The sequence below is a fragment of the Poecilia formosa genome, unplaced genomic scaffold (assembly GCF_000485575.1).
Source record: "Poecilia formosa unplaced genomic scaffold, Poecilia_formosa-5.1.2 Scaffold584, whole genome shotgun sequence".
NCBI classification, from domain to species: domain Eukaryota; kingdom Metazoa; phylum Chordata; class Actinopteri; order Cyprinodontiformes; family Poeciliidae; genus Poecilia; species Poecilia formosa.
Genome location: NW_006800523.1, coordinates 179,017 through 190,210, shown reverse-complemented (window position 1 = coordinate 190,210; position 11,194 = coordinate 179,017). Strand labels below are relative to the sequence as shown.

Sequence of the window (11,194 nt, the reverse complement as noted above, 5' to 3'; positions counted from 1 at the left end):
TTTGTGAACCCTGACCCCTTTTTTCAGTATCCAAGATGGTGAGGATGGAGTGTGCCATTCTGAGTTACTTTTCTGCTAAGTTTAAAACTCACCAGATGAACTATTCCACCATTGAGAAAAACTCTTGCAAAGCTCTTGGCTTTACAATACTTTGTAATGCCAAGAGCTTTACAACACCTCTTGTAAAGGTGTTGTAAAGCCATTTACTGATGTCACTGACTGATGTCAGTGATGACAGTGTTTACATCATTTTTTTTGTCTCAGATGTATAACCAATGCTGATGCATTGGTCATTGATGGTACAGAGGATTAATCTCATAATTAAGCACAAGAAGGATTCAGAGAATGTGGTGGCAGATGCCTTAACCCCCATGTACAGTTGATTCTACTTTGTTAGACGGTGGTGTGCATTTTCCTTCTCAAACAGGGTTTGGATTTAATGGGAGGGAGGCAATGCTGCATGTAGCAAAGCAATAGAATGCAAGTTACTTAAAAATCATTTAGTGGATTTTTGTTTTAAATCCTGTCACAGTTGGAGAGAATCTGATAACAAATTAGAAACTTCTAGGTGCTTTGCATCCAGAAGTGGGAAAACCTGCAAAATCGACAGTGTATTAAATACTTGTCTCCCCACTCTATATGATACTGCTTAGTCATAATGACCCACCCCCATTCACACAGACTGGTAACCAATTTCAAGTTATTTCTCTTGCTCAATAGACATGTGGACAAGAACTCAGAAATGGAACAAACAGCCTTCTTATTGGCAGATGTTTGCTTTACTGACAGGCATCAAGTCATCAATAAATTGGTGCTGTATAATACTCACTTTGAAACAGGCCAGGGCAAAAAACTCACAAAGCTGCTGAACAGCAAAATCTAATCTATGCTTTGACAAATGCAAATATAAAACATGTACATTCTGAAGAGTCATTCATTTACAACAATGTGGTCTTCTTAGTTATCAGATATTAATGCACTCAAAAAAGATAAAGAAAAACAGGGACTTTGCATGAGTGCTCAGCATTCTCCTTTAACAGCTGATGCTGCTAGGACACCAGTGAACACACAGTCCTGTCCACTACAACAAGTTACGTGTGGACAGCAGCAGAACCCCTGCAGAATCTCCCAGTCCCAGTATCAGTTGTTTCACACCGGGCTGGTTGTGGTAGCCATCGTCCTTGTCTGCTCGGGTCATGTTTAATAAAGGCTCCAGGCCTGCAGATGGCGATGGTGGGGGGGAAGTGATGACATGTTAAGGTCGCCAGGGCCCAGCTGCTTTCCACACGCACACATTCAGTCCAACTTCTCCTTCTGAACCAGCTTGGGAGCGTCCACAAAGTCCCGTCCATTAAACAGGATCAGGCCACCTGTCAGAACACTGGCTGTTCCCCAGAACAAAACATAGGCCAAAGTCTCAGTCCACGTGTCACCTGAAACACATGACAAGTCAATAAGTTCTGCACCTACCGTATACTTACTGAAGACTCTGCACATTTATATGGGATGCAACTTCAACAAACCATTTAAACTCATATGATTTGGTTTTGATGACCTTCAGCTTTCAAATACTTGATCACATCATGGACCCTGCCTATAACTGACTGTGCGTTCATTTATATAGCTCATTTTCAGCAGCAAAGCAGTTCAAAGTGCTTGAGTAGACCCTCTGCCCTACAGTTCCCTTGCCCTAGTCTGGCTGATGTCAGAAGTTCTCCATGCCATTCCAAATCAATTACTGCTAGTGTTAGTTCACCAAAATGTTTCTTACCAGCCATTAACAGACAGATGATGCACATAGAGAAAGCTACAACCATGACGATAGGCAGCTGGAAAAGAAACAGACAAGAATCCCAATTAGTACAACAACACAACTCTGTTTGTATTCTTGATGTTTCCTTACAGTTAAAAACTTCCAGTCTTTGGGGTCTTGCAGTGGAGTGATCCAGTCTGCTTCATCCACAGCATAGTTCCCCAGGAACAAGTCAATGGAGTCCTGGTTGAAAACACAAACAGAGGTGGCTTCTTCCCTGAGAGGATTTAGGACAGTGTTTCTTCACCCTGGTCCTCACCCCTCCCCCCCTGTCCTGCATGTTTTAGGTGTTTCCCTTCTGCCACACCTGAATTGTATCTCTGGGTGATTAACAGGCTTCTGCAGGACTTGATGGTCATGCAATCATTTGAATCAGCTGTTCTGGAACAGAGACACATCTAAAACATGCAGAGCAGGGGGGCGGTGAGGACCAGGGTGGAGAAACACTGATTTAGGATGTCCAAGTCAGCCTGACATTATATGACAAACTGTGGCCAGGAAAGCAATTCTAGGGTTTTATTCTCCTTTATCTAAACTTTTTATACATTTTCAAATTGGAGAAAATACTAAAAGCCAGTGTAACCATGGTACAAGCAGAAATGTAATGAACTAAAGGGGAAAAAAAAAAGAAGCAAGGAGAAAAATCATAAAATAAATATTTTAATGCTCCTTCAACATAGCTGAAAAGGTATTATTATGGAAACCCTGGGTAGTATTATTTCCAGTTGAATGGAAGCTGGATGTCAACAAGTAGAGGAGTGGGCAGAGCCCACAGGAGCTGCCCCAAGTCATTAAGGCTCAAGTTCGCCTCTCCGTTGGGATAAATCCAAACATTTCTTTGTACCAATGAATTACTGCAGGAGGCTGTCAAGAATATTCAGTTTTGCAGAATACATTTCTAACTTAATAGTTTATTAATCAGCTAAAGTTTCTTACCCTTTATGCCTTTATCTGGAGAGGATGTCTCTTTACTCGTATCCAGAGTTTGGATATAGAAGGAATTCTCAAAAACAATGAATATATTTTCCAGTGTTTATCTCTCATTTGGCCCACGATGGTGCTACAAGGCTTATTGTACCTATCAGTGAGATTGGCAGATTCATCCATCCTTTGTGTGTGGTTTTATTTGTTTTAATACTTTGGTCAGGTTATGGCTCAGCAAGCACCCAGCTTTAGGCTTTATGTCAAACCCAAATATGCAAATTGTGAGTCACACCAGCAGAAAGAGAGACGGGTGGATAGAAATAGGTGTTTCATTATCAAAGTCCTAATCATGTTAAATTCCAATCATTTGGACAATTGTACAATTCACACATCTGCAACACAGCAATGTCTCCAGTTCAGTCAAAGCGTTGATGAGGTTTTAACACACAAATCCTAATACAGTGATGACCTCAATATAACGCGGTTCACCTTTCGCGGTCTCACTGCTTCGTGGATCTTTTTTTTTGTGCAGTTTTTTTCACAGTGCATTGTGTTCTGCGTCCTGATTGGATAAACAGTCTGCAGTTCTTCTCTACCTGTGTGCCAATAATGTTACGGTATTTAAATATAAGTAATACAGATTGGCCATTCAGGATATGAAAACTGAAAACATTGAATGTGTGCTGGAAAAAACTGGCCAGAATCAGCGCAAAACCCAACTGGAGGCTCGCTTGACGAGATCCATCGCTCTGCCATAGATCCAGCTGTGAATCTCACAGGGCAGCTTGGAGGAGACGCTTTAATGACACGACTCCAGATCACATTAAGGCCCGATTGATGCACAAGCACATCCACTGATTTGACAACAGGTTTTGTTCTTTGGTTTCAATGAAGAGTATTTAATTATGCTGTGTAATAATTTTAAAAAATAAAGGTAACTATTTCGCAGATTTCACTTATGACGGGTTATTTTCAGAATGCAACACCCGCGAAAAACGAGGGATCACTGTATTGCCTTTAAGCAGAGGACTGACTAAACTCACCTGCCTGTAGCCATCTGAAAAGTTGTTCTTGTAATATCTGATTGCAGAGTTCCAGCCATCCATCACAGCACCCCACACAGTCCTCTTCCCTGTCCTGAAACACACAGAACACCACTGAAACATTTTTATGAAACAGTATCAACATCAAATAAATCCTATGAAGCTATTTGCAGATATTCTTTGAGTCATAAGAGTGGTGACGTATGGAGCCTCTGAGTGTAGTTAGTTGTACAGGTCTGCTGGTGATTGTCCACCGTCGACAGTCAGCTTGTTGTGAAATGGTGCTGAATGAACTGAATTGAACGTGAATATGAATAGGCAAAGGGTGCGTTCACACTGCAGCCTGAAGTGACTCAATTCCGATTTTTTGGATGTAATGCGACCTGTATCCGATCTTTTCATGGCAGTGTGAACAGCACAGGTAGGATTCTTTTTCGAATGTGACCCGTATCCGATACGTATCCGATTCAAATGCGACCTAACGTCCAGGTCGCATTCATGCGAACTGAACGTCACTGATTCTCAACAAATCTCACTATTCTGCGTCCTGATACACGCAAGTGGGAAGAAAAATCAACTATGACGAATTATGAGGATTAAGTTGTTAATATGCTGCTCCGGTTGGACAACAACTTCAAATATGTAAGCGAAGCTCCACCGTTAGCCTCCATGTTTACTTCCGCAAACACTGAGCACTTCTTCTTTTTATGGCAGTTGGCAGAACACTGAGGACGCTGACGCTATGGCGCCCTCTACTGCGCATGCGGGACACTTTCAGGTCGTTTGCCCGTTCACACTGCAGAACGCATACAGGTCGCATTTACTGGCAGTGTGAACGGCCCTGGCAAAAAAAATCGGAATTGCCAAAAAATCGGAATTGGGTCACTTCAGGCTGCAGAGGCAAACTGATCCTTGGTCAAAAGTTCACATAAAGGTAGTGTAGTTAGTTTAGTCATTAAAACTGACCTAGTTTTTACCTGAGACTTGTACAGAGAAGAATGAAGACAGATCAGCTGGCTGTTAGATGGTGAAAACACTGACCTGGTGAAGTCTGTTTTTAAGGCACCAGTTCCAGCATACTGCTTGGCACATGCATCAGCATTGTCTGCCCACGCTGCAAAGAAATAAAATAAATTAAGAACATAAAGTGATAAACACTAATGTTATAAAGGCCTCCATTTTAACTATGAAGTTTTATCAAATTTAAAGTCTAGACAAGAGTACAGAGGCCAAGGAGTCAGAGGGAAGTGAACACATTGAGGTCCCTGTTCACCAGGTCCCAGTCACCAACCAGAAGAACAGTGATCATTGGAACCAGAACTGAACAATATGCAACATTTGTCATTATAATATTAATATGTGAAGATTTGCAATCTCATTTGACTACTTGGATATAATACCTGGTAGGGAATAGTAATTCCCTACCAGGTATTATACCTGGTAGGTATTATACCGGTATGCATTCAAACTGGTATTGAGAATCGGTATTGCTATATTGAGCATTTGCATTGTAATGTCAGGGTTTTCTATGATTGTCCAGAGCTGCTTGAAAGCTACCAGATTGTTCAACTGGAAGAGTTGGTGCTGTGTAACAGGCAGCCGAACAGTGTGGTGCCAGACACCGAGGGGCCACTCAGATATCCTGTAAACTGCATTCCTTGGATGTTTGGAACTGTACCAGCAACACAAAAGGCTTAACTGTCATTATTAAGAGATGATGTTGTTATAATAATGCTTGAATGGAACTGAGGGTATAGTGAACCTACTTTTATGTGGGGAAATGCTCACCATTCTTATAAATCTTCTCAAAATCAGTCTGATCTTCGATCTTCTGTCCCAGGTGGAGAAGTCCCATTTTCTGCAAAGACACACCCATAAATATTAACAGCTGGTAGAACCAAGAACACACAGTAAAAATTTGAATTTATGGTTCAGACATTTCTTGTGTTTCCAGGATTCAACTTTCTGTGAAACTAACTATTCCTTTATTCAGTCTCTGTAGTTCTTAGGCCAATAATGATGTCTCATCGTTTTACTTACTGCTGATTATCACTCCTTTAGGCTGGTCATCACCTAGTTTTGTTTACATTTTTTCTATTCAGGACATTTAACATTGAATATTGCTTTATGTCTGTGACTGGCAGAATGATCATCACTTCAATGATATTAGAAGCATGTTTGTTGATGGTCAAACCAAACAGTACTTGACCAGCAATGCTGTAGTTTTACAGACCTCCTTCAGCATATGAATATTTCAGGAGAAACACATGCACTGAATTCCACGACTGAACTTAAACCTTTCATTAACGGTATAAACTGAGAAACAAGTAGAAGTTTCAAAACTTGCCAACCAAAGAAGCACATGAAAGTACATGCAACAGCAACATTAGCTTGTGAACAACAGTGAAAAAGGAGCAATACAGCAAATAATTAAGACGGGGTAAAAATTGGGGTTTGTTCCTTGTTTATGACTTAAAACCTACAACCACCAAGAGGTAGGAGGACAGAGAGAGGAGACATTTCCAGAAACGACTCTTAACAAGAAATTAGCCTCAGAGAAAACAGCTGAACCAGAGAAGTAAATAACAGTCAAACTCCAGCACAGGAGAGGTCCAAAAAGTCAGAGGCCATAGTGTTGGTCACTTATTTAAAAAAATTAACAGCGTTAAAATGAATGTAAACTGTGACAGCCCCACTAAAAAATATTATAGTTGTGATGCAACCTCTCTAAGACATACTCCTCTCCTAGCAGTGGTAGGACAGGACATAGATCAGTGTTTCTCCACCCTGGTCCTCACCGCCCCCCTGCTCTGCATGTTTTAGATGTGCCTCTATTCCAGAACAGCTGATTCAAATGATTGCATGACCATCAAGCACTGCAGACGCCTGTTAATCACCCAGAGATACAATTCAGGTGTGTAGCAGAAGGGAAACGCCTAAAACATGCAGGACAGGGGGGGTGAGGACCAGGGTTGAGGAGCACTGATATAGAATAAAGACAGACTATGCCCAAATAATCTAGTCCAAGTCATTTTTATTGCCATCACCTCAAAACAAAGGCATTGTTTTCAAGCTCAGAATGGCAGCTGATGAAACTGAACATCCACCATCATTGTTCAGCATACTGAGGAAGAACATGGACACTGAACAAATAAGCAGCTGTCATCATCATTTGATATGCTTTGATATATTGAGTACTTTATGTATCATCCACAATTAGTTTGACTTTATGTTTACTTTTGGATGGTGTCACCATGCTTGTTCTATTGCCAGTTTGCAAACTGACTGAAAAATGAAACCCCATTTTAGGCTAGTTTGTATCCTAAACTGGATACATTTTATGTTAGCAGGGTGTATCTGCCCTGATAGCTTCAGTTTTTACAAGAAAAAAAGAAAGATTCATACATGTATTAAATGTTTATAACACAATAAATACACTACTTTTTTCTGTTAAAATAAACTGATATCTCAGTATTAGGGTCTGATATTAAAATAATAAAAGGCTACTTAGAAACGAGACCGATCGCCACCTCAAGAAGATCACGACATATAGCAACTGTAGGTCCTCATAGTTGATATCATTGATTTCATCAGCCTTTTTAGTAACACTGTCTGCTGGTGGGAGCATGTGTGACATGCACATGCTCCCACCAGCAGACAGAGCGTGCAGAAAGAGTTTCAAAAACCTACAAATAAGACAAAAATATCAGTATTTCTTCCATGCCACGGTCTTAGCATGACGTTCAGGAGGAGCGATGATACTTGCTCTCCTGCAAGTATCATCACAAGTAACCATTATTTCTGTTATTAAAAGGAAGCAGGGGTGCACCGATTGCAGTTTTCTGGCCGATCACCAATATTTAAAAAGCTTGACTGATTTTGGCCTACAACAATTTGTTTCTGTACCAAATATGGCAACTTTTTTTTAAGACTACAAGTTCTAGAATTTTTTTTTTAACAATTTTAACTGTAAAACATTAATTTCCTTAAATTTCTGTGTTGACATGGTGCATGCGAGGAGATACCTGCAGCTGTGACTGTAGGGCACGTCGGGCTAGCAGACTCTGGATGACATTGGTACGGTCCAGACAGTCCATGCAGTTGCTCCGAAATGTACCCTCTTGGTTCATCAGTACCTTCCCTTCAGCGTCCACAAGAAAATATCTGAAACCATATGTAGTGCACACCATGATGTTTGATGAACAGCAACCCCTTATCTACATAATGGATAAGCCTAAAGCCAAAAAAAAACACTGACCCAAATTCATCCTGTATTTCAGAAACACTGTCCAGTAAGATCTGAAGGCGATGCCACCTCATCCGACTACATTCCTTGTGAAAGTCAAATGCTATGTACCTGCAGAGAAACAATCTGTTAGACAAAAACTCCAACAAAATTATTTAAGGAGCACAAAGACCAACGCATTATAAATGTACAGGCAGAGCTGAATCATGTGAAGACTAAGGGGGTAAACTTGGAAGTGATCTTACTTGATCATACCATTACCCGAGCTGGTTACCATCTTGTCAAATGCTAGCTCCAAAGGCTTTTCAGAACCTTTTTGGTTGATCTGTGGAAGAATAATCAAATTTGTGATTAAAACAGCCTGTTCCTAATTCAGTCAATATGTGCCTTGTCTCAGTAGAATCACCCCTAACATGGTGGAGAAATTTGAGTATCCCAGGTGGAGTCTCCCATCCCAGATTGGACTCAAAGGAGGGGTCAGACAAGACCGATTCAAACATTATGATTGGAGTTGGACAGCATAAAACTTCAAGGAAGTTTGGGGGCAATGTAGTGCGGTGGGGGTTCACTGCATAGTACCTTGGGTTCATCAAGCCTTGGTTCCTTGGGCTGAGTCCATTTGGAAAACAAACTATGACAAACTGGGAGGAGGAATGCCTAGTTCTCCCTAGTGCTTTGGGAGTCAAGTGGCACGTGAGGATGGAGACACAGGTATCCAACACATTCTGTCTCTAGGGACATGGAATGCTACCTCACTAGCCTTCACCAAGCTTTAGACATGCCACTGGCACCAGGTAGTTATAGTTATAGTAAAACTTACCTCCACACAGAACCTGGGCACCAGAACTTTGCTCCTGGAGAGCGGCTGTCTTGGGAGAGCAGCATTGGGCAGGAGTGGGAATACTCACAAGGCCCTGGCTGAGGATCTTTGTTTAAAAATTTGCTCCAGTGAGTGAGAGTCAACCCTTGCTGCTTCAAGTCATAACAGATTGTTGTCTGTGCTTATGCACTGAACAAGCAACTCATAGCAACTGGCATTGTTCTGGAAAAGAATACCATAGGGATAACCTTGTGGTTCTGGAGGACCTCATGTGACTAATCAGTCAATCAAACTTTATTTTTTACAGCACCTTTCAGTAACAAGGCATTTCAAAGTGCTATACATTATAAAAATATTGACACAAGGGAGAAGCTCACTGGTGGTGGACTGGATAAGAATCAGTGGCATGTCTAAAGCTTGGTGAAGATCAGAGTGGAATCACTGCTCCTCTACAACTAAAAGAGCTTGGTAAGGTGATTTGGGAATGGGATTGGGACAGTTCCTGGGAGGCTTTCCAAGCACAGCCATGTGAGAGGAGACCCCAGGGCAGACCCCCAACTCACTGAAGGATGTTTGGTTGTTGAATGAACAAAGGAAGGAATTAGAGATGGAAATTCATTTACCCCAGTGAAATCACTATGTAGCTGTCTGTAAACTTTACAATTTATAGGACAGAATTATAACTTATAATAAAACCATGTTTGCTCACCAAGTTCAAAATGACTTGTTTTCCATACAGAACAACCTGGGAATCAAAGTGCCTCTGGAATCCATCTAACTACAACAAAAATCAAAAAGAAAAAGTACATAATACATTAAAAGTAAAAAAAAATGTCATGATTTATGTAAAATAAGAGTGAAAACTGACATGGTTAACCACTTTGCTGATCTGTGGCTTTGGCTTGTACTTCAGATTGGGCCTCTGAGACCAATAGAAAGGGATGGAGCCTCTGGTCTAGGAAAAACGAAACATATTGCATAGGAACAAAATTAATATGCTTACACACATTCGCTCTTCCATCAGAACAAATGAACTGGGTTTAAAGTTTAAAAAGCTTGCACTGGTTTTGCAATCCATTTTTAAATGTGATATCTATGGAATGAAAATAGTCTCAAAATATCTGTGCGTGTGTAATACTGGATTTGTAAACCTTAAAAATAAAATAAACCTTCTCCTACGCCTATACATGTTGAAAAAGTACACACAAATCACCTGGTACACACACACAAAACTGCATTTACACACAGATCCGGTTGAGTGCACAACTATTTTTGAGACTCATTTCACGCTTCCGGGAGCTCCCAGATTTGTATGTAGATGGTGCGTTTACATGCTAGTAAAAGCTGGGACATCTGAGTTTTGCTCTGAGTCTAGTGTTTTTATCGTCTGACGTTTCTCACTGTGCTTGTGCCGAAGTGGCAAATATTTTAGTTAGTGGAAAATGGAATATATCAGCACTTCCTTATAATATCCTAAAATTTTTTATAGACATATTGTGCATTTTTGAGCGGTACAGGAGACTAAGTGGTCTGAAAAAGGACCACTGGGTGGCGGAATGGTTCGCTGGCCGGAAAAATAGCCAGGCAAACCCAGAAGCAAGACGGAGCGACCCGGTGGTCTGTCCTCTGAAGTAGAAGCTAAACCTGCAGGCTTTGCTCTCCGTTTATAATGACAAATGGAGTAATTATAAATTATTTCAGATTACATTTTATATGTCTGGTATTTGATACTCTGCCCTCCTCATATGTTTCTGTTAGCGGGAGCTAAAGTTTATGTCAGCTATGCTACTTTAGCTGTTGGGAGCTAAGCGTGGATTTTTACTGTCACACAGTTTGATAGTCTGTCTTCAGTCTTAACTTTAACCCAGGTTGATCTAGTTTTATCATTGAAACTGTATTTTGTTGCTTCAGCTGTAATGAAGGTAGATCTGGACCTGCAGGAACATCATCTGCTGCTAGACGTTATTCACCATAACAAACTGAAAGGTTAATTTATGTTGACTTTTCAACATACTTAAAGATTTAGTCTAATGTTCACACATAGGCCTGTCAGAATAATCAATAAATCAATTAATCAGATGATAATTAAAACAAACTCAATCATTTCCATTGGCATGATTTATTGTTTCTCTTTTTCTCTCTCTTTCTACCAAAAACTGGATAATAAAAGTCTTCAGTTTGGTACTTTGGTCTCGATTAGACCTTATTTTGAAAAGCAGTTTTGTTTAAAAAGACTTCAGAATTCATTAGTTTTATTTATTCTGGATACTAAAAATGTCTTCCAGTTCCAGTGTTAAATGTTCATTAGAATTTAAAGTGTAATGACCTTTGAGAATGTGTTCTAGCAT

The 11,194-nt window shown here is 40.5% G+C and overlaps 1 protein-coding gene across 2 annotated transcripts in view; it reads right to left on the bottom strand.

The window, feature by feature from the left end:
• Positions 1 to 759: 759 nt before the first annotated feature.
• sacm1lb (SAC1 like phosphatidylinositide phosphatase b) overlaps positions 760 to 11,194 on the bottom strand; it is a 27,364-nt gene continuing 16,929 nt past the window's right edge. The window contains exons 10-21 of one of the 2 annotated variants that reach the window (XM_016665437.1): positions 9,715 to 9,801; positions 9,556 to 9,624; positions 8,847 to 8,891; positions 8,272 to 8,351; positions 8,039 to 8,137; positions 7,806 to 7,944; positions 5,569 to 5,638; positions 4,822 to 4,894; positions 3,781 to 3,874; positions 1,904 to 1,996; positions 1,772 to 1,829; positions 760 to 1,433 (exon numbers count right to left, since the gene is read on the bottom strand). In XM_016665437.1, coding sequence (XP_016520923.1) covers positions 1,297 to 1,433; positions 1,772 to 1,829; positions 1,904 to 1,996; positions 3,781 to 3,874; positions 4,822 to 4,894; positions 5,569 to 5,638; positions 7,806 to 7,944; positions 8,039 to 8,137; positions 8,272 to 8,351; positions 8,847 to 8,891; positions 9,556 to 9,624; positions 9,715 to 9,801 — 1,044 coding nt within the window. In that variant the 3' untranslated portion in view covers positions 760 to 1,296. The remainder of the gene's footprint in view (positions 1,434 to 1,771; positions 1,830 to 1,903; positions 1,997 to 3,780; positions 3,875 to 4,821; positions 4,895 to 5,568; positions 5,639 to 7,805; positions 7,945 to 8,038; positions 8,138 to 8,271; positions 8,352 to 8,846; positions 8,892 to 9,555; positions 9,625 to 9,714; positions 9,802 to 11,194) is intronic. The other variant, XM_007541053.2, reaches the window with a different exon arrangement.